This window comes from Denticeps clupeoides, chromosome 3 (assembly GCF_900700375.1).
Source record: "Denticeps clupeoides chromosome 3, fDenClu1.1, whole genome shotgun sequence".
Taxonomy (NCBI): Eukaryota; Metazoa; Chordata; class Actinopteri; order Clupeiformes; family Denticipitidae; genus Denticeps; species Denticeps clupeoides.
The window spans coordinates 9,421,855-9,445,055 of NC_041709.1; the positions used below are offsets into that span (position 1 = coordinate 9,421,855).

Here is a 23,201-nt window from a genome sequence, read left to right on the forward strand (position 1 = left end):
GTTGAAACCATCTCCTTGTAACCCGCACTGAAACTGTGGCATTATCTCAGACTGACGTGACGGCCAGCCTGTGCCTTTATTATGCGTGATTTCAGATTATTGAAATTAAGGAAATAGTTTTCTGTGGTCACACAGGTTTATCGGTTTTTAACGTAAAAGGCAAGTTCTCTGTATTCTAATTAGACCTGTGTGAAATCTTTATATTCTTCTCCAGTCCTTTAACCCTTTCATTGGGCTGCAGCTCTCTCAATGATCAGATTGGGCAGTTGTATTGTAGCGCTGGCTACAATGGAGGGATTAGAGAGGGAAGTAAGCAGGTACTATATATTCATGTAGTACACAAGAGCATAGAGCCACAATTTAGGTAGGTTACTACATAGCCATCATTGACATCAATGTATCTCATGATGCTTTGCTGTGGTGATCAAATTTCATGAAGCCACAAATAACAGATACTCATATGTGGGTGGAAATGTTACAAAAGTGGGCCCAAAAAAACGAAAATGAAAAGACCTGCAGGTGCATGAGTGACTGGAACCGGCTTTTCTTGTCTGTATTACAGTGGGAACCCCGTACTACATGTCCCCAGAGAGGATCCGTGAGAACGGCTACAACTTCAAATCAGACATCTGGTCTCTGGGGTGCCTCCTGTACGAGGTACAGTAAGCCCCTCCGCCCACCCCTCTGTGACGCTGTGATTATTATACATTTTGAGTGGAGGAGAGTGGATAAGTATCTTTATGTATGTATGTGATCGAGCGGGACAGGGGAGATGGAGGTCTCATCCTCAACCTCCAACCCTCCCTCCCGGAGCCTCTGAGTCACTCTGAAAGTGCATGTAGAATAACAATGGCCCCGCGAGGCGGAGCACGCGCTTCAGACAGGCGAATGTGTCTCTGTTCACTGGTGGGTCTATGCAATAACACTGTCACTCACTATGACTGTGTTTCCTGTGTGGTTAAACTTTAATTTTTGCTGTGCGTGTGTGTGTGTGTGTGTGTGTGTGTGTGAGGGACAAAGAGGGGAGAAAGAGGGGAGAGCTGGACTGAGAAGGTTTGCTACAGATTTTTACTGATGATTCATTCGCTTGGCTCAGCACCTCCTTTTCCTCCCAGACTTCCTGTCCGTCCAGGGAACAGTGGTTGGGCTTCATATTTGTTTTCTGACAATATAAAACCAGCTTTATGCTGGTTTCCCTATCACACTCTTTATGCAACCTTATTTTATATGTATGGATGTTTTTAATACATCTGTTTTGAACATACACATATTTTATATGACAGTATGTTTTTTTTGTTGTTATGTAGCATTGCCTGTCTGTGTGTGTGTGTGTGTGTGTGTGTGTCTGCACACTCCCCGTCTGCTTCTTACTGATCATGCTAATGAGCTGTGGTCACAGCTGCAGGTCAAAGGGCAGAATAATTATCAGTCTTCTCCTTATTAAAAGTGGAACCATATCGCCAGGTCAGCCACCGCCAACCCAGCCTATCCGAGCCACAATTAGCCACCGATGCAGAGAAGGGAAAAAATGCAATAAAAAAACTCCAAAGTCAGAAACAAAACGAACCATTTTCTATGCGATTCTTTAGCAATGATTACGTTTCTGTACACGCCTTGGGAGATTAGTTTGATGAGAGATGCGCCATACGCACATGTCTGCTTGACTGTCTGGGGGAGGGAAAAAATCGCTCCTCTGTTAGTTAATTTCGTCTGTTGTTCCATCATCGACATTTCCTCAGAGAACCACTTTCAAAAAAACAGCCCATGTCTTTGTGAGAAAAAAGAAGGAAATTAATGTTGATTTCAGAGAGCTGGTGTAGCCTGTTGGGAACGGTGATGTGGATGTGACATCAGCTGAATATTTTGAGAGTGTGGATGGCGACATGAGCATTTCTCAAGCTCGGTGGATTGTTGGTGACCCTTGCCACCGGTGTGCGGTGACAGTGATCTGTTATCTAAGCCATAAAGTGCTGTCCGGGCTGCTATCTCACTGTCTTGTTAAATTGTTGGATCATCATAACAGTGGATGTTTGTCATGATGACAAATTGCACTTTTTTTCTTTCTCTTTCCTGCAGATGGCTGCGTTGCAGAGTCCCTTCTATGGAGACACATTGAATTTGCTGTTGCTGTGCAAGAAAATTGAGCAGTGTGTCTACCCACCTCTCCCAACAGAGCACTACTCTGAGAAGGTACGGTCTGCGGCCTGTATTGATTTATTGATGATTATGTTAAGCACACTATTGCTAATAAAAAAATAGCATTGTAAAATGTTTTTTTCTGGCAAACAATTTCCTCAGAAATTTGTATAATGCCGTTTTAGAGGTCAGATTGTTGTATAATATATTATGAGCAAGGGTCAAATAATACAGAGAAACATTAACACAGATACATCAACACAGTTTTTAAAAACATTTTTTATTTCACTCCGTCTGGTTATCCTTTGGAAAAATGGGATATTAACATGAAGCTACAGATTTGGTTCAGGACATTTTTATCATTGATCTCTGTTGCGACTTGCATGGCTTCTTTACTCCCGGAAACTCTGGAATGTGATTTTATTGGGTGATTGTCTACAAGGGAAGAATTTTTAACTTCTTTATCAGATGCTGGTGTGCACAGGGTGAATCAGGGCAGTCAGTTAATGATGTTGACTCTGTGCTGCGATGAGGAGACAGTCAGACGGTGCCATATGTGACTCATTTTTATGGGTCTGTTTACAGGCAGGGCATTGTGGCATTGGGTCGGGAGTTGGGCTTTTCATGCCCAGTGTGAGCAAAGTTCAAGTGCAGTGTGCTGTGGTTGGCCGGGTGGACTGCAGCTGCTACAGGAAGAGTGTCAGATGAACTATATAACTGGAGCTCAAGCAGAAGACTCTTAAAGACTCTTAAAGGGGCTTATAAATAGCTATACTAGTAGTTTTACAATCATGTCATAATTCTTAACACCATGTTTTTAATGCCTTGATTTGGCACAATGCTAAAAAGATGTGAATTGCCATACATTCAGTCTTTTTGCACTTCCTCGCTGGCCAAGGTTCCTAAATTGATGGTGTCCCACATGCATGTAGGCCAGGGACATGATAAGGTGATGATGGATTGGAGAGTGGTAGCTACTCACACTACTCTATGATCAACACAAAGTAAGAGGTTCGACTACCTTTGTGACCCTGAGCAAGACACTTAAACCCAAGTTGCTGTCCCGGTAATTACTGATTGTAAGTTGATCTGCTATAATATCAGTGTCTGTTGGTCACTTTGTTTAAAAGCCTCTGACGAGTGATTGTAATGTATTGTATGTGTATTGGTAAAATAACTAGAGCTACATGGGAAAATCAGCAGAACCCCACATGCGGATCAACATGGGTAGGCTAGACTGGGTCAGATCTGTTGAAGCTGGCGGCAAGGGTAAAGCAGAGACTAAAGAGTGGATGACCAGACTCTGTAGAACTCAGACTAAATGGCACTGCAGAGTAGTGATGGCAATTAGGCCGGCGTTTTCGTGGCCTGTCTGAAGTGACAACGAGTGGAGCCAGCAGCATCAGCAGCAGCGCTCCATCCATCCACCCACTCACCCAACCAAACCAGCCCCCACCCACCTCCACACGGAGAGCCGTGTGTCAGAGCTGGCAGTGGTACTACAGCAGACGAGCCGGCTGACAGACCTCCTAAATGAGTCCAGACAAAAGCTCATACATCACGGCGGTGAATTACCCGCTACACGGCCCAGCGTCTGCCTTCAGCTCCGTCTCCTCTCCCCTTCCTTCTCTTCCTCCCCTCATCTCTTGCCTTCTCGTGTTTTCCGCCAGGCGGAGTGACAGGCCGGTGATTGCGACTTGCCGTTTAAAGGTCAGGACTTAAGCAGAGCTTGTCGCCACTCACTGATCAGTTGGAGAAATCGGTTTTAATGACGTGCAAGGTTCAGGGCGCAGCTGGGTGGACGGGGGCTTCGTTGCTTCTGATTGGCAGTTGAATCACGGCTGCCAAAGTAGAGCAGGTTGAGACTTTTTGCTACATGACACAAAGTCTTTTCCGGCAAGAGAATGGGTAGGAAAAAAATCCCACATAGTACAGGATATCGGCTTCATCTTGAGCTTTTGAAAAAATGGGTATTTCTCCACCCAGTGTATCTCACTTTTGATTTGCAAGGACTTTCCTGGAATACTCGTTTGGTGTATTAATTGGGAAAAATTAATCTGGGTCAAAGAAGCTATTTTACATTTAATAAAACCATTGTAGACATTGTCCCAAAACCTAAATGTGTATGAAGACAATAATTAGAACATGGTCAAATTATTATTAACCCATAAGAACCAGCACGGTCACGCAAAGATTTCTCAAGATGTGCCGTTCAAGCTCTTTTGAAGAAGGACAAAGAAACAAGCAATGTTGAGGATTGTATCTTCCAAGGAAACTTAGTACAGCAGATCAAAAACACATAAAAAAAATATTATTTCCTTTCAAAACTGGAAGTAGTCCAGAAGTGCCATCAGCACAGAACTGGCAGGAACCAGTGGGACCTAGGAACACCCATCTACTATCTTGAGACATCTGGCCATAAGTGGTCTTCATTGAAGAGCTGCAGCCAAAATGCCCTACCTCTGACATGGAAACCAAGCCAAGTCACTCATCTGTGCATGAAAACAGGATTTGGCTGTAGAAGAAGTAAGTTTGTTTGCCAAAGGCCTGATCATGAGGGTCTACAAGGAACCTTGAAGCATGGTGGAGGTTCCTTGCAAGTTTGCATTTCTACAAATGGAATTGGAGATTTGGTGAAGATTAATGGTGTCTTCAGTGGTGCAAAATACAGGCAGATACTTATTCATCGTGCCATATCATCAGGCATATGATTGGCCCCAAACGTATTTCGCGGGAGGACAACAACCCCAAGCATACAGCCTATGTATGTATGTTTGTATACTTTACACAATGTGGTGTTAAGCATCTCTTTCTTCCCTCCTTTAGCTGAGGAATCTGGTGAGCATGTGCATCAACCCTGAACCTGACAAAAGGCCAGACATCACGTATGTGAGGATGATTGCCAAGCAGATGCAGCAGCTCACCGCCAGCAGTGGTCAATACGGCAACCAGTGAAAGACACAGATGAAGCCGAAGCCACAAAGCCACGGCCCGGTCAGACTGGATCCTGATTTAATTCTCCGAGGAGAAAAGTGAAGGAGAAAACACTGAGGGAGAGAGAGAGAGAGAGAGATACGCCACGAATCTCTATATAAGTGGACTGAACTTTTCTAATCCTATGTGTAACGTTCTTTCCTAACAGAAAGTCTAACTCACAATGCGGTGGTCCTAAAGAACCACCGGATTTAACAATCTAGCAGAGCTGTGTGACTGTCGCAGGGGAGGAGTTTTGCCCCCTCCATTGGCTGAAGGAGAGAAGCCTGTTCACGACGGCATTGTTACAGAACGTTCTTCCTGTCGTGAGTTCTGGTAGGTTGCTCACATGTTTTCTGTCTGATTGGCAGGGGTGCATTCCAAACCCGTTTTTTTTTTTTTTTTTTTTTTTAACTTTTTCTTCTGACTGTACCACTCTTGCTCTTTTGACATTTTCCACTTCAAGCAGACAGCTCAGATTGTAGCGCTGTCAGTTTCTGCTTTGCTTCATAGTAAGGTTTTATGTTTACCATGTGCCGTATCCGGGTTAATTCAATCACTTACCTCGGATGTGTTTTTATTACACATATTATTTTTCCTTTACGATGTGCTCATTTAAAACTTAACAAATTTACATTTACATTCAGGACTTTTGGATCAAGTTGAGGTGCAGTTTGAAGCCTCTTCCTGAGATTTAAAACAGCATATTATGCTCATGTGACATTATGAACAGGAATGGAACCAAACTCCCACAGAGCTGTGTGTGAATGTGTAGTGACTGCTCACACACAAGGCACACACATAAATATGCAACAGTATAAACAAATGCAAGAAATATAAATGTGTTACAGCATATGGTCATAAATGTGTAATAATTATGTGAATTTCAGATTAGTGGTGATGTGGATTATTTTCCCTAAATTGTTTTCATGATACAAGATGTTTAAAAAAAAAAAAATTCTTAAAAATTTAAACAGAATTTAGGTGGTGAAGGTTTGAACCACTCACAGTCCAAAATGTGATGTCATTGCTTGGATGTGTGCTGCTTAGCAGGTGCAGTCATGGTTCATTACAGATAACTTATTAAATGAACTCTTTATGATCGCAACTACTTTCACTTTCAGAAGGATGGGAACCCTTAATGTTAAAATAGTTATGTAGATACTGTAATAATTTTTGGACTGGCTTTGTTTTAGAGATTGATTCACATTAGTTGCATTTTTGTAGTAGATAAAACGATTACTATAATAAAATCGCAATGTTGTTTGTAATCATTTATTTTCTTATTTCCAGCATCCACAGTAACTATAGTATTTTTCTCCCTAATTACGTTTCATTGCATGAAGTATGAAAAACTGGGGAAAAAAAAGGTATTTAAATGCACGCCAGAGAACAGACTGTATTTCACAACTTCATTTTTATTGTAAACCACGGAAAAACATGCTATTCCCACACAGGGGCAGGAGAAAGGAAGGGTCAAGGAGGTTACGTGTAAAACTGTAGAAGGTTTGGGAGCTCTTCAGGAGGTGTCCATGGTTTGTATGGTCTCCTCCACCAACTCCGTGTGTAGAGGGGTCACAGCCTTTGTCAAAACACCAGTCGTTCCGCACTTGTACTTGTAACTTCCAGCTCTGTTGAGAAAAACATGGTGTTTAATGGTTTACCATTCACAGCACGCCCGGCCAAGCAGCATCACAAAACTGCAACCGCTGTTCAGATAAGCTCACGGACCACTCTACTCTTTTCAAGCCAGCATGTGCGTGTACTGGTATAAAGTTAGTATTAACGTGTTTAATTAAAAAGTACACACTTCCAGGTTAGTGGCAGCACGTTGAAATGTCAGTGAAACACACAGAAAGGGTTAAGTCTTTTTTGGTACAACATTTCCAGGCTTGATCCTCTGCCTTCACCCGTATGCTCTACTTCAAACAATCGCTCCACTCGAGCCTTAAAGACAGTAAAAGGTAAAAATCCCACGGAGGTTACAGACCCTTTACTTTTAGAGTCCTGGGCAAATGCCAAGTGAAGTCATCTGATTGAGAGGAAAAGGAAAAGTAGCATATATATGTAAGGGTGTTGACGGAGGACCAGCTCTGGATCTGGTGGTAGTAGCCTAGTGGGTAACACACTCACTTCACACTATGAACCAGAAGATTCAGGTTCAAATCCCACTTACTACCATTGTGTCTCTGAGCAAGAGACCTAACCCTAAATTAATCCAGGGGGGACGGTCCCTGTAACTACTTATTGTAAGTCGCTCTGGATAAGGGCGTCTGATAAATACTGTAAATGTAAAATCTGAATGCACGCTGACACACAACTGTACTCACTGGGGCCTGGCGTCAAGCTCATTTACTCTTCAAACAGAACAGGCAAAAAAAAAAAAAACAAAAAAAAAAAACAGGCACAAGTGCATTTTAGTTGCATTTCAATTACAAGCTGTTTAATGAAAGTTGCCAGGTGATGCGTATTATGAGAGGAAGGGGGAGGAATTTAAAACATGCATCCTCGCAGCTTACTTTTTTTTTTTTTTTTTTTTTTAAATGGCAAAAATCTAAGGGAGGGACTGAATACAGATTTGAACAGATGTGGCATTAAAAACACTTACAGTACATTTATACAATAAAAACTGATTCATTTGAGGGAGGTTTTCCTTCACTTGGTGCAGATGCACCATGCTTGTCTCACCTGACTCCCTTCTTGTTAGCCTCATCGTGGGGCCGCAGGTAGTCCACCTTGCCTTTGCTAATCACACACAGGTCAATGTTGCTGCCAGAGCCCAGGTCGTTGAAGATGCCCCCTGCAATGGCATCACGTACCAGGCGCTTAGCATCTTCCTCCTGCATTAAGAAAAAAAAAATATATATATAGTTTCAGGTTTACATGTATGCCCAGCTAATGAAACAAGGACACACACTGGCAATGTTCTCGGCAAAGATTAAGGAATGGAAAAAATAACTACAATCTAAACGTGACTGGGTATAGGACGGTACACACAGAGGAACAACTGCTGTAATCGGTCGAGCTCCGCAGCCGATATCAACATAAATATAAAATGCAATATCGCCCTCTATGGACAGCCGATAGGAAAAGCAGTACACTGATCTCTTTCCTATAGCAAAGAAAACCTTTACACTCTGTCTACACACATACACACACACACCTATGTCATGTCACCTAAGATAAACGATCCACTGGCACGGTGCAATTTACACAATAGATTCCGTCTTTTCCCCAGTGAGCCATTCAGAAGACTGTCTACACCAGAGATGCAGCGGTCGTCCACACGCCAGGGTTTTAATGTGAGCGTTGGGGGGGGGGGGGGGGGGGGGGGGGGGGGGGGGGGGGGGGGGGGATGATAAATAATTTACTTGTACTAATCAAGAGGCTGAGATTTTCAGCCAAGGCTGAATATCTTTTTGTAGAGACAAAAGATCACGTGTATAAATAGCTTCTACGGGGCTGTGTAAGAAGAGTGTGTGTATATACACACACTGGGTCGAAGCGCAGGGTGTTTCAGAGGCAATTATTTTGGGTTTAATGGTCCCCTGGGCCCGGTGGGGAGGAGAAAGAGCTGGAGCATGGCCCGTGGAGCTGTGTTTGTGGGGTGGGATGGGGGCTGCAAGAGACCTCGGCAGACGGGGTCAACGTCAGGGAGACCTGCCACGCTACTCGGCCTGCTCCTGCTCCACAGGGGTCCTACCCCCTTCACCCCACCCCTAACCATGCGGCATCTGCACAATCACCATTAGCTGTACAAGACCAGAGTACCCACAGGACTCTGAATTAATAAACAAAACGAAAAATTCCAAAAAATACATCAAGCTTCCAACAGGAACGTGCCTAGAGCGAAGAGCTTTTACCTCTTTCTAGATTATGCGCAATATTTAACATCTGTAGCATGATTTTACTTCACACACTTCTCAGATTTAACCGCTGTCTCCTGGAGCTGCAGCCGGAGGACAGGGACTGCGGGGAAGGGGACATGCTGCACACGATTAAGAGAAATCACATCAGATCTGCCTTCACTCCCAGACAAACTTCTTATGAGCCAAGCGTTCCCAGAGGGGACGTATGATCGCTAGCTCAGACGCTGGCTGCGGTGCCGCCGGCTACCTCTTCTTAGCTGAGAGCTACAGGCTAAAGCTCCCAGACACGGAAACTGAACAATTACAGCAGCTCACACAAAAGAAGCCCACCAGTCACCAGATAAGGAATTCCATTAATACGTTGTTTTAGTTTCAGCCATCATTGCTGCAGGCGTTTTCCATTTCAGACCTTATCAATAAAAAGGTCTCTGGGTGGGTATTGGTGCTTGTAATGCATACCAAAATCTCCTTTGGAAGGTCAGTTTGGAAACAAGTACTAGACTTTATTCTTTTTTTTTTTTTTAATTAGAGAAATTTCTTAAGCTAAAACAATAAAACTCTTAAATTAATAATAAACTCACCAAACATAGCCCAAAAATGCCTACAAACTCATTTTAATTAAAAAAGAAAACCCCAGCACAATCTGAAAAACAACATGCAGGGAGATGCCATGAGCATAAAGTTAGGAAAGTGCAGTGGTCGGCCACTTTCACCGTAACAAGGAAACTTGACAATTTGAATTCTGGGAAATAGATTGCAGACCAGTGATTATTGCAGCACGAACAGAAGCTCGCCAGTCTAAAAATGAGTTCCTCTGTGACCGTCTCTAGCGAAGCAGCCTTCAGTGGTGACTGGTTACAAGAACAGAGTCAAGACTCCAGAGACTCGTGGTATAAGTGCTGCAAAGAGCTTTAAAAAATATATTTATGTCAAAATGGGATTTTTATTAATTATACTGCATCCGATGAGACAAAACTACCAAATACTTGCTAATAATATAACGACACACCACATATGGTAAATGGTGCAAAATATCCTAGTTATACATCTAATAGGATATTTTATATTGGAACGGTGTACGAGAACATGTGTTTTAGAGCACAAAACAAAACGGCTGGTTTGGAGAAATGTAGCTGCCCAGCAAATACTGTACAAGCAACAGCTGCAGAAAACGGGACAGCAGGATCCGCTCAGAAAGGGGACGGAAGCTGTTGGCCTTTCAGTTCAATAGAGGACTACAGACCACTTCATTACAAACACACACACACACACAGAGTAACAAACAGGTGTGTTGTTGGTTTGGGTGGGTCAGGAAAGTCAGGCTGTGGGGAATTCATTACAGCACCAGTGACAGGGACTCTGCTTAAACAGTACCGGTAGCCTCACACTTTTACTCACCGCTTCACTCGCAGGACATAGCAAAGAGCGCACACACACACACACACACACAGTACAGAGACACCCCCCCTTTTCCATCCACTCATCCCCCCGTTCATCAATTATTCAGCCGTGCAGGCAGAGTGGAGAGGGGCGGCTTAATGTGTGCAGCTACCAGGCCCTTTAAAAGATGATTTATGAAGCGCCGGACATATCCGCTCCTTCCAACCCCCCCCAAATGTGAGCGGTGGCGAGCCCACGAGACCCCGGGCAGCACTTTAAAAACGGCTACTGCCTCAGAGAGCCTCAGGCTCCGGCACTCAAACCTCGGTCAAAGCAGAGGGGCGGGACTGACCAGTAAAAAGTGGAGCTGCGACCGAGATAAGACCCGCAAACTTTACACTCTGACGCTTCCTGGAGCGGCGATACGGCAGAGACTAGACAGCAACAACAACAACAATGGAACACGCACGCGCCTGGCCCATATACACGTTCCCCTCTCCTCACAGCGATCAGTAAGAGAGACACGGTAAAGCGTCTCAATATTTCATAAGCGTATTAAATATGCCAGAGACACCATTCAACATCTGCTATCCTTGGGGTGCACCAGCCCTCAGGAGAGGAGCCTGATCTCTAATTGGGCTAAATGCCAAACAGAAGCCGCAGTTTACTCCCCTTCCAAGCCAAACAAGGCCGACAAGAACCGCCCATATTGTCCCTCTCCAGAACTCCCTGATCCTTGTCAGGCTCCATTTGTACAGACCAGAGCGGGGCCTGTGTTGTGTGTTTACGTGCGCGTGTGCTTTAATGGCGCTGGACACGTATGCAGTTTAGTGGGAGGTGACACCGCGGTTACCCCAGTCTCTCCTCTCATTAAGATACTACAGGCCTTACTCAACGATGTGGGACAAGAAACGGCGGCAGAGTTGTGTTGGGGGTGGGCGAGACTTCCTGGTTTCATGCTGTAATGCATTATTAATAACGTCACTTACGGACGCACGTTCCCTGCCGTGTGTTTGTCTCAATATACCATTTATTCTTCTGCAATTACAATGTCTAAATAATGAACCGCATCGCACCGCTTCCAGGACCAGCACGCACTTCGAGCCTTTCAGGAGATGAGTCTTTGTTCCTACATCTGGGAGAAGAGAATGTAATGCTGAAGACAAGCTGGCATTTCACCTATGTGCACCAATTAGAAAACCGGAGCCGATGACCGTTATCTTCTGGACGTTTGTGGTTTTAAGGAACAGACAAAACGTTTTATGACCACCGCCGACTGTACCAAAATATAAATGCTACATCACCTCAACCAGCAGCAGTACTATTTGTAGCTCCGCCCACTTCCCCCCATATAAACAGTTGTGGCCTAGTGGGTAAGCATCTGTAATCAGAAGGTTGCCGACTGGCGCCAAGGTGCCACTGAGCAAAGCACCGTCCCCACACACTGCTCCCCGGGTGCCTGTCATGGCTGCCCACTGCTCACCAAGGGTGATGGGTTACTTCACTTTCAGTGACATCTCATTCTTGTCTGTCCATATTTCTATGTTCAAAACAAATAATTTTTTTAATGTATTTACTACATCATAAAAAGGGTGTGGTCAAACTTGAATGAGGCACATGTATATACTGTACTAGTACTGTAAAAGTTATACACGTTTTAAAACGCACACATCGTACCAACACCTACAACCTGTTCACTTCCAAGTATGTGTCTGGTGAGGACCTCCCCGAGAGCAAGACCTTTGTGTGGGCGTCGCCATTCCAGTCACACTCTTCATCTTCAGCTCTGACAAATCAGGCTGTTTACAGCCGGAAACCCTGTGGTCCAAAGAACAGTGCTACACCCGAACAATATGATTTATATGTATGTTGGACTAGCTTTAACATGAGCACTTTAAAATATTTGTACCAATCATGTTGCTAAAGTATTTAAATACTTTTCCATTAGTGTAATTACTGGGGTCAGATAAACGCTCATATCAGTGAGGGGTGACCAATAATCCCTGGGCATCATGCTAATTTGTTGTGCCACTCGGAATGTATACAGGGTGCAGATCTATAGTTCTGGAACCAGACAAAAATAATCAATATAGAAAACAGTGGGGCCGTTTCAGCGTGGTGAAATATATTAAACTCCTCCGCTGTGCTCCTCTGTCACTCTCTCTCCGTGCAGCTCCTCTCCCTGGCTCCGTGTTTAGGAGCGATCCATAGCTGCCCACATGACAAATGAGCCTGGCTGAGCAGCCGTGGCTGGGTACCCAGCATCCCAGGCGGTGGAGAGGGCTTTAGGGCAACAAGAGCTCACATCTACAGAGCGCAGAAGAAGGTCCCACTGGAGCTCCACAAACACACACACACACACACACACACACCTTCCCTCTCAGCAACACTGCACTGGTTCATAAATCAGTGAGCTAGAGTGGCAGCTCGGCTCGTCCTCATCCATCTTACCCGGCCTGACTCTCCAGTGGGATGGAAGGGGTGGGGGTGGTTCTGTGGGCTTGCAGCCTGAATGATGGAATAAGAATCTCATCCCCATCCGCTAAACCTCTAACCCAGCCTCCGCCCAGAGACCTGAACGACAGCTCGGCTAGAGAGGGAGGGAGGGAAAATGGGGAAAAAGGAGAAGGCACAAAAGAGAGACAGGGAAAGGTAGAGCAATAGATCACAGCTGCTTTTCTCAGAGAGAGAGAGAGAGAGAGGGAGAGAGAGAGTGTGTGTGTGTGTGTGTGTGTGTACACACACTGGGACCTCGGGTCATGCTGGCTTTCTTGAGGCTATTCCTTCGTAGAAAGGATACTGGTGTCAACTGCCGCCACAACCAAACCAGCCACGTGGAGATGTTCAATTGCTGCAATGCTTCACAATATACCAGGACTCATTTGTTTCGCTTAAAAAAATGTTTTATAAGTACTGGGCTGGTTTCCTGGCAGTCAAATAGAATTATGAATCTAAAAAAACCTACTATTTTCCCACAACTCTATTTGCCACTGGTCTTGCATTTACGGCCCATCATCTGGGAAGCGATTTTGTCCACTCTTTTCCGGCAGTTACATCCGTCTCTTGAGCACCACGCGCGTGTAAAGACCATGCAAATCTTCCTGCGGCACGCAGTCTTCCAGTGCCCATTATTACCAGTCAGCTTTTATGGGTGTTGTGACAGGCTTCTCCTGGGACTGCGCTGCGGTGCCAGCAGCGACAGCAAACAACCACCGCCCTTCTCTCTTCTTCAAATGAATGCTAATTATTCCGCCCTCCACCCCTCCCCAAAAGTCGGGATTGATGAGCTCTGCAAATCTACTGTAGCGCCGAGCCTGATCTCGCTGAGACAGTGAACTTCCATCCCAGTCTTCCCCTCCAACCCCCGTGTTTCAGCACCTCAGCTCAGCCGCTTGTTCTCCTCCTCCGGCCCGTTTTTTTTCCTGCTCCTGCCTTCATTAGGGCGCTATTAATTAGGCTCCTCATCTGCAAGTCGATGGCAGTGGCTGCAGGACAGATAGCCTTTGAATTCCACCCCTATGATCTTTGGGTTTGTGCAGTAAGGAGCATGCACACACACACACACACACACACACACACACTCTCTCTCTCTCTCTCTCACATGACGAGCTTCCATGACAATTAGTGCAAGAGGGGAATGAATGCCCCCACTGCACAGATCCATTATTCATGTTTTCACACGCTACGGCACGGCTTCAATAAATCATAGCACAGCGAGCGTTTTTTAAAACTCCTCTGAGCAGACACACACACACACACACACACACGCCTGCATATGGGGGCTTCATGAAAATGACCTTGGCAAATCATATCGATGGCATTAAAAAAAAAAAAAAAGTGGAAATGGAGGCGAAGGAAAAAAAAGGCTGAGATTAAGCCCCTCAAACCCTTTGCCACATGCATTGGTAACGGGGACACGGAGGGGGGGGCTCATCTGGCTCAGGCCGAGAGGGGAGAGGTTGGGTTGTGCAGGTGATTGGTCCCCACGTTTGCCATTTGTTTAGGGCCACTTAAAGCAGCAGGGCGGTTTAATGGCGTTCCACTGAGAGGGCTCGCTCGAGCCGCTCGCCGCCGTTACGACCAAGGGCCTGACAGCCACCATAAATTACAGCTCGCTCAGGCGGCTCGGGAGAGTCCCCTGCGCCGCGCCCAGAAGCTTGCTGGCCTGAGAGGGCCAGATTCATGTGGCCACTTTACTGGGCAATTCATACCACTGACAGCTGCTTTTATAACAACACACGCTGCTCTCAGAGGAGTTCTGGACCTCCAATAACCATCATGGCGCAGCAGACTGAGCGGAAAGCATGCAACACAAATGTTCACTGGTTTTTACAGAGGACTCAAGAATGAAAGTGTTTCATTGCTGTAAAAGGGGCACTGCACCCACAATTTCTATTGTGGTTTAATCTCTTAAAAAAGTTAACTTATGGTGTGCATGGAGGGAACTAAAGCAATTCATTTTCACTTTTTTGTGGCATCAACTGGCACAGCGGTGCAGAGGATCTTGGGATTAAAGAGCAGAGGGTTCAATGCATGTCACTGGGGGTGTTCGAAAACATCGATACGAGAACATTTTGTCGATATACGGACACCAAATATTTGTATTTTTGTGCAAAAACTCCACTCCTGTAGATGGCGGTGTACACCAGGGTACTTTGACTGCTTGACAGTTCAGGCAGAGTGAAATCGCAAAACATGAAAGAGGGATTGCAGCATCTTGTAAAAACAGAGCTGAAATACATTTTCAGTGAACGGTAGAATATCGCAACATATACAGTAACACAAGATATTCAATTTTATCGTGACCCATGTGTCGTGTTACGTATCGTATTGCGATCCACACAATTCCTCATGGCTTCCTAAAATAATTTAAAATTACACATCATATTTGACAAATGCGTAATTTATTTTTTTTAATCAATGAGTGGGTGTGGGGCTCACTCACCTCCATGTCGGGCATGTAGCGGTCCTCAAACACTGCCATGGCAGCCAGAGATCCAGATCCTGCAAACGGTCAGAAATGAACATTCAACATCACCTTGCAACCAAACATGAATACGGATCACCAGTCAGTCACACACACACACCAAAAAAAAAAAAAAAAAAAAAAAAAAAAAACAGAAGGTGCCATATTCCAAAACCTCATTAAAAATGTATTACAACTTCCATCTCACGACCTTCATCAGCATCCAGCCAAGCGAGGTCCTGAGCTCAGGAATTTCGGCAGCAGGTGCACTAATTGCAGCCACTTGAGAAAGTGCTTATCTGTGACAAAAGACAGCAAGAAGCCCAGAGGTGGCCTCAGAAGAGCTGGGAGCTTCATAAAGTCCATTTGGAACCTCCACAACTCTGTCCCAGAGAAGGGGGAGAGAGAGAGAGAGAGAGGGGAAACCCAAAGAGATTAACCTCCATTTTTCACTCCAATTAGACTCGGAAAAGCCCGCGCTTTCACCATTTGCCTTTTCTTCTCGGCATTTTAACACGTGCACCTTTGCAGCACTGATATGACGCGGCGGTGATGCGGCTTCTGCTCCGCTTAACGACCTGAAAGGGGTTGGGGGCAGATCGCCGTTACCAGCTGCACTGTAATAAAACGAGAGCTGATTGGACTCAGTTTTTTACTAGCAAGCGATGTGTGCAGTTCTGAAAAAGTAATTATCACATTCCTTCGTGGAATGCAGTTTATAGGGCTGCTGCTTAAACAGGTTTCGTAGCCAATGCTGGCGACTTAACCCTATATTCCATAACCAGAGACATTTATAAAACCCACCACCAACCCATTTTCCAAGCATTCTGCCAGTGTCAAGCAGCTAAATCAGGAACAAAACCAGACAAGACAACTCTTACGAAGTCTGCAAACGCATGGTCAAACTGGCAGAGGTGGAGTTAGAAGCGTGTTAGTTCCAGTCATTTCATTGTTGGAAAATGATTACCATAATCAACGTTTGCGCTCACAGCAGTCAAAAGCACCTCTCTTCACAGGTGCAGCCACCAGACTGCTGTCAAGGCAAGGTGAGCCCAGCCCGAGTCGCACAGTAGGTGACCCCGCCCGGGCGTGGCCCACAGAGACGCCTGGAACCTTCTGGCAGCCGCCATAACTAATATTCAATTCACAACGGTGCTGGATGGATTCAGATTGGACCAAAAAAAAGAGAAAGACACGAGGAAGAGGAGTGGGGAGAGCTCTTATCTCAGAGAGGACAGACAGGGAGAGAGAGAGAGAGAGAGAATATAAGAGAGAAAGTAAAAGAAGATAAGGTAGGAAAGGAAACAGACAAACTTGTCTGAACCCTGCTTTTGTTTTCCTGGACATTCTGTGCAAGCAGACAATCTTGCATAGTTTGCTGGAAAGGTACAACTGAGGGGGGAAAGAAAAAAAAAAAACAACACACACACACACACAAGTCCTCATTTGTCCTTTGTCAGCACAAGTGCTGCTTTGTGACAGTTTCACATCTGAGTAAGCACACAAGATCTCCTGAGAGAGATGGAAAAAGTGTGTGTGTGAGCGAGTGTATGTGTGTCTTCATCCCTTCCTTTATAAGTAACATTAGACTACCAGGCGCTTCATCTTGTATTATTCATGCAATGCTGAGGCAGACTGCTTGAGAAAGGAGGATAAAATGCATCAAGACCCACAGTTCCACTGGTCAGGGAAAATGCTATGAAAAATACAGTTAGGCAGCGCCTAACACCAGCTTTCCAAGCTCTCTGCTCTGACAAGACCACCAAAATCCAGCAAGTGGAATCAGGAAAGCTACTCTGATAATAATAAAAAAAAAAGTGACATGTTAAGACTACTACAATGCAGAGGAGATGTTTATGCTAAGTACATTATGCTGGACTGGCATCAGGTGTGAGTTCGAAGAGGTGAATGGACACACCCATGCTGCTAAGAACTATGGTAAATGGTATAACAAAGTCTAAAGTGGGAGGTCAACTGTGAATACAATTCCGGATGCTCCAATATCTCTTCCAATTTTATGATGGAAAATTGCAATCCAATGTAATCAATGACTGGGATAAAGATAAAGTGCAAAAGTGACTCATTTGGGCTAAAGAGTTAAGCAATACTGACCTCTAGTGGATCTTACCAAATATACACGATGACCCATTCAATTTAAAGCCCCCCACTGGTCAAAATATTAATAGTGACATGGGGAAATCAATTATTCTAATCCAACTGAACTCAATGACAGAATAAATTCAACAATATTATGATTTAAGAAAACTTGTTACATGAAAAAGCATAACTCTTCAAACCCTTTTCTGACCAGGATAACTTTAACAAGCGTAATACAATGCTTCTAAAACTTGATAATGAACAATTAGATAAAAACAGTCCAAAATTCTATTATCTGTACTATACAAAAAAAAAAAAAAAAAAACAATGTGTCAGACACTAGGGAATCCTTCTTTTCCAGACCCATCTGTTTTGTGCCCTAATCATTGTGACCTTAAGGCACAGGGCAGTAAGCCCTGATGTTTGTTGTTTAGGACTGAGCCAGGATGCCTGTTAATTCGTCTCTCCAGTCCCTTTAGAATAGCCTCCATCTGCATACTCCTTACTCAAAGTTTTTTGACAACGTAGAACCATAAAATTTAAAAATGCACTGTTTTTCATGGTCTATTAGTAACCTCTTCTGAACATTTGAGCAGAACAGCCATAGATAAAAATGAATCCTGCTGCAGACCTGTTTAAAATATCTCTAAGCCATCTGATATTGGACGTGCCCATCATCTGGATGTAAAAACGTACCCATGGTGACATAGGGCAGCTTGTCAGTCGAACCGTGTGGGTAGATGCTGTAAAGATGGGGACCATTGCAGTCCACCCCCCCGAGGACCAGAGCAGCACCAATGTAGCCCTGATACCTGAAGAGGAAACCAGAGATGGTAGGAGTCAAATTTCAGATCCAAAGAAGCAGTGTGTTGCTTAGCTGGTGTCCTTGGACACAATGCACTAATGCGGCAGAAACGGTCATATACAGCAAGTCACATACAGAATACACATTCTGAGTAGCACAGCACCTGAAAAGCATCTGTTTCAGCATCCGATTGGCTGTGGCCACGCGGGGCAGGCGACCGGTGGAGAGAGAGTGCAACTCCAGGTTGGAGGAGATGATCTGGGTTGTCATCTCTGTGTCTGCGGCTGTGCCGGCTCCACAACAGCTGCAGAACAAAACAGGCATGAAGAGAGTATGAAACAATCCCAAAAAGAGCGTTATTCCACCTTTGAGCAACACAAACTGCAGTTTGTGTTGCATTCAACATAGCCTTATAAATAGAGAGCAATTCATGAAATTCATTTCAATACCAGCAATCTTTTAAAAGTGATACACAGCATAGCACATGGTGCACATAAAATGTTCCCTTCTGCATGTAACCCATCCCGTTGGTGGGCATCCATGAAAGTCGCCCATGGAGCAGTGTGCGGGGACGGTACCTTGCTCATTGGCACCTTGAGTGTTTGCACAAAATGTGCACACTGGGAACTACCATCCAACCGAACGAACACACAACACATTTGTGTGCCACACATTTCCACTCACTAAATGTTGGGGGAGATGTAGTGGATCTTGGAGCAGTTCTTGTCCGCCACGATCATGCCTTCTGTGGCCCGCGTATCCGCACCCAGGACCACGCCATCCTACAAGGCACGGGAGGGGTGGAGAGTTTGTAGTTACCTTATATCAGGATCACATCATGTAGCACTGGACACGTATTTACGAACAGCAACTCATCGAGCAAATGCAGAACGTGCTGAATAAAATTCTAATCCTTAACCGGGCGATATGTAATATTTAGAGAATGTCACCAATACAAAGGCAAACACCTAAACAATGTGAACATTTGTGTAGTTCTGAAGCTGTACGCTCACCTTATACACGACACCACAAATTGTTGTGCCTGTTTTCCGAGCAGTGGGGACGCGCAGTCCTAAATCGGTAGCGTTAGCTTCCACGAGGGCATTCCTGGATGGGAACAGAGGCAAAGCTTGATGTGACTCAGCAAAATTGATTTATTTATTTATTTATTTTTATTAGAATTTTTAAAATAATTTTAAAACATATTGGCTAGACTGTGAATACAAAATGCACAGTACAGTGGGGCTGCAGGATATACTAAACATTCCAAATGGGACTAAAAAAAAGACACTTTAAAATGAATCTGGTTAACACATTTCCACGCGTGGGCCCCGCGCGCGTCAGAATATAAAACGGGTTTTTAAATGACGACGCCGATGTACACAACGCGGCAGAATTAACCTTTTATTTCATGTTTCATTTTTTATTTCTTTTTTTAAGATGTGGCCCAACCTTTGCACACAATCACGAAATATCCTGAGTCATTCGGACACAGGCCGAGCGCGAAGTCGCGTCCGCTATTTTCACCCCCAACCCCGGCCAAGGCGCACCGCAGGAACCTCGCGTTTCGCGCGTATCGTGAGTTCGCGTTTCGTGAACTCGCAGGCGCAACGTACCTCTTGCAATTCTCGAAACTGAAACCTGCGCTTCGCGCCTGGAGCACCGACGCGGTCGCCATGTTCGCTCGTCCGACGAAAAGCCGCTTCCGGGAAGCGGGGCTCGCGGTGTCGCACTGAATCCGGTCCGGCCGTCCAACTTCCGGGATCTGTGCCATTTACAGCATTTATCAGACGCCCTTATCCAGAGCGACTTACAATCAGTAGTTGCAGGGACAGTCCCCCCCTGGAGACACTTAGGGTTAAGTGTCTTGCTCAGGGACACAATGGTAGTAAGTACATGGTCATACATTCAAATTTAATTTGTCATATACACGGTCATACACGGTATGATATGCAGTGAAATGCTTTTGCGACTGCTATAGACCTCAATATTGTATATATTGCAAACATATCAAACATATCAAAATATTACAATTTTATGTTTTAAACCATACAATGTGTGTAACAGGTAGAGTGAAGGTGTGCAAATGTGTAAAGTAAAGTGAAAGTAAGGTGAAAATTTGTGCAAAATTCTGGGGGTATTGAGTCCAGAAGTGATTGAAAGTGCTGGAGTGTATTAGTGTTTTGTCCTATGTAGTGTTGTGGGAAGAAGCTCCTCCTCATTCTCTCTGTGTTGGACTTCCCTGATCGCAGCAGAGAGATGAGTCCATTGTTGGGGTGGCTGAGGTCCTTCACTATCTTCCTGGCCCTGGTACAGCACCGTTTGCACCGGTCAGGGCTTGGTACAGATGATGCGTTCAGCTGATCGAACCACCCTCTGTAGGGCTCGCCTGTCCTGCGTGGTGCTGTTCCCGAACCAGGTTGAGATGTTTCCCGTCAGGATGCTCTCTATGGTGCAGGAGTAGAAGTTTCTAAGCACCTTGGAGGGCAGTCTAAAGTCTCTCAGGTGTCTAAGGTGGTAGAGACGCTGCAGGGCCTTTTTCACCACAATGTTGATGTGACAGGACCATGACAGGTCCTGCGTGATGTGAACACCGAGGTATTGGAAGCTGTCCACTCTCTCCACTGGGCTCCTGTTGTTACAGGGGTCTGGTAGGTCCTCTCCTGCTTGGTACTAAAGACCACTATCAACTCCTTTGTCTTGCTGATATTCGGGTGGAGCTGTCCTTGTTTCCGATTTCCATAATGGTGGGATGAATTAATACATGAATTAACTAATTCATGTGTTAATTTCTACATGAATTCAGAAATTCATTTAGTCTCTTTGCTAAATTTAAATTGGCTCAAAACAATAAAATTTTAAAAAGACCACGTGACACATGACTGAAAAACCCTGGAAGATACAGTCTGTATTTGCCCACTGGAGGGTAGTAAGTCCTCAGAATTCCACCGAATTCCATGGTGGATTTCATGTGATTAAAAAGCACCAGATTTTGCATTTAAAACTGCATTATAATATTTTCTGTTCAAAGTTGACATACAGTTGCACTTTGTGTGTGCTTTTTTTCTTCTTTTCCCAAAAGAACCTCAGAATGTGTGGCTAATTATGCTATTGTGCTCTTTACGTAGGGTAATGGTCATTGATATGGACCGTTATGTAAAGCATGGTAAACTTATGTATGTCCCTGTGTGAATAGAGGCTATTAAAAGTCAAGGTCAGAGATGAGTGACTGACATTTTTTTCTGTATTTACTGGCATTTCACTTCACTTCACTTCATTAAACCAGTCGGCAAATGATTGATAACGTCTGAACACACACACAGTGTGAAGTGTAAGGTCTTGGACAGAAGCTCTTTGGTCAAGGTGACTGTTATTTTCCCCATGAAGACAAGACCGTGTTCTGTATGGAGGTGCAAGATTAACTTGGCTCTGTAACCTCACAGTCAGAAGGACTTGTCCACGTGTCTTATGAGAGGCAGGAATAAACATTTCTCTGCAGAGTTTGACATGAAGGCGAAGGCATGTGAACAAGCTTAACATGATGTTTGCCAACAGTGGCAAAGGCTGAAGTGGGGTCATGAGCAGGTCCGCTCTCCGCTGTTTCCTATTCAGGTGGGTGTGATGTGAGAGCCTTGTGAGCCAGAGGCATGAAAAATGTGACATCTTGGTTTACAAGTTAACAACAGAATTTACTTGCCAGCAACACGGAGCTTTGCTCGATCGTCTGAAGATTCTGAACATATTTGACACCACTTTGTCCAAGACTTATGACAAATGCTGCAGATCATTTGTCCTGACCAATTATATCTTTCTTATTATTATATCACATTTACTGTTACAGTCACTCCACAAAGAACAAGAATTTTCTTATATAAACGTTTCACCCACACCTGCATATGCTCTTAATGAAAGAAAAGAAAAAAAAATCCACATGGATGTAGCTGAAACTAATATTTAAGGGATTGTTAGAATTGACACAAATTAAAATGAATTGAAAGGATGAAGAAGAAAACGTAGTGGCTTTATGGGGGAAAGATCTCTGCTGTGACAGTAGAATAGCTTGTATTCAGGTGTAGCTGAACTCATCCATGCCTTTCCTCATTGTTCCCTCCGAGGCTTTTCAGCCGCAGACTCAAAGCGACTCACAATTAGTGTGAACACAACGCTGGTTCTCTCCAGCGTGAGAAATTATGGGCTACAGAATAAGCAGTGTGTCTGTGAATTCATTTGTAACTAAAAATCCATTTCCATGCTCTGGAGGAGGACGCATATTTAATACACAGCGCTCTGTGTACTTATACATGTCTGCATATGACACTGTGCATATTTTGTACGTGCTGTGATCAATGATGAGATGCCATTGTGTGGTGTCAACCAGCATTCAATCACAAGTGAATCACTGTGATGGAAATTATGCTGTTTCTGCCCTCCAACTCAGATAGCAATCGACGGGATGTGTATATACTTTAAACACACGCATACACAATGTGTAGTCAATTTTAGTTTAACACATTTTCAAATCAACTTTTTACTATTGTTCGCAATATTTGTATATTTCAAGATCTCGTTATGGATTTTAGAAAACAGCACAGATTACCAGCAACTTCATCTATGGACAAGCCCAGCAGCACCAGTGCCTTTTCTGAGGATACTAAGGAAGAATTACCTGAGCGATAATCTACGGCTGGTGTCCCCATCAGGAGCATTTTAACATACTGCATTGCTGTGTGGTTCTCAGAAGAATAACAAGGTCTCCAGAAAAGATCCTTGTCCTCTACCATCCCTTGGTAGACTACATTGCAATCAATTACATTCTCTTTAGAATTAATAAAAATATGAACCATACAGGTGATAATGTAATATTTATTTATTGCATCCAATCAGTTCTTTTCACTTTATTTTGTATACCTGAGGGATGTGGAATTTATATACATTTACTATTGCTTTTAATTATTTTTGTAAGAGAGAACTTTTG

At 44.3% G+C, this 23,201-nt stretch overlaps 2 protein-coding genes across 2 annotated transcripts in view; one reads left to right on the top strand and one right to left on the bottom strand.

Annotated features, from left to right (window-relative positions):
- The window catches only part of nek6 (NIMA-related kinase 6), a 30,420-nt gene extending 24,040 nt beyond the window's left edge, over positions 1-6,380 (top strand). Inside the window, exons 9-11 of the mRNA XM_028971883.1 lie at positions 563-657; positions 2,077-2,190; positions 4,963-6,380. Coding sequence (XP_028827716.1) covers positions 563-657; positions 2,077-2,190; positions 4,963-5,091 — 338 coding nt within the window. The 3' untranslated portion in view covers positions 5,092-6,380. The remainder of the gene's footprint in view (positions 1-562; positions 658-2,076; positions 2,191-4,962) is intronic.
- A 127-nt stretch (positions 6,381-6,507) lies between these two features.
- Positions 6,508-19,946, bottom strand: psmb7 (proteasome 20S subunit beta 7). Its single transcript, XM_028971884.1, has 8 exons — positions 19,843-19,946; positions 19,240-19,333; positions 18,911-19,008; positions 18,390-18,530; positions 18,118-18,233; positions 15,304-15,362; positions 7,798-7,949; positions 6,508-6,740 (listed from the first exon to the last, which is right to left on the bottom strand). Exons 1-8 carry the CDS (start codon positions 19,902-19,904, stop codon positions 6,629-6,631), a joined length of 834 nt encoding a protein of 277 aa, XP_028827717.1. The 5' UTR covers positions 19,905-19,946; the 3' UTR covers positions 6,508-6,628.
- Positions 19,947-23,201: the final 3,255 nt, after the last annotated feature.

Bases quoted from the DNA above. Each gene is read 5' to 3' on its own strand.
- psmb7 (XM_028971884.1), bottom strand. From the start codon at position 19,904: ATGGCGACCGCGTCGGTGCTCCAGGCGCGAAGCGCAGGTTTCAGTTTC. The intron at 18,234-18,389 runs GTGCTGTGCTAC...TTTCCTCTTCAG, and splicing joins CTGAAACAGATGCTTTTCAG to GTATCAGGGCTACATTGGTG. The intron at 7,950-15,303 runs GTGAGTGAGCCC...TTCTTAATGCAG, and splicing joins GCTACATGCCCGACATGGAG to GAGGAAGATGCTAAGCGCCT.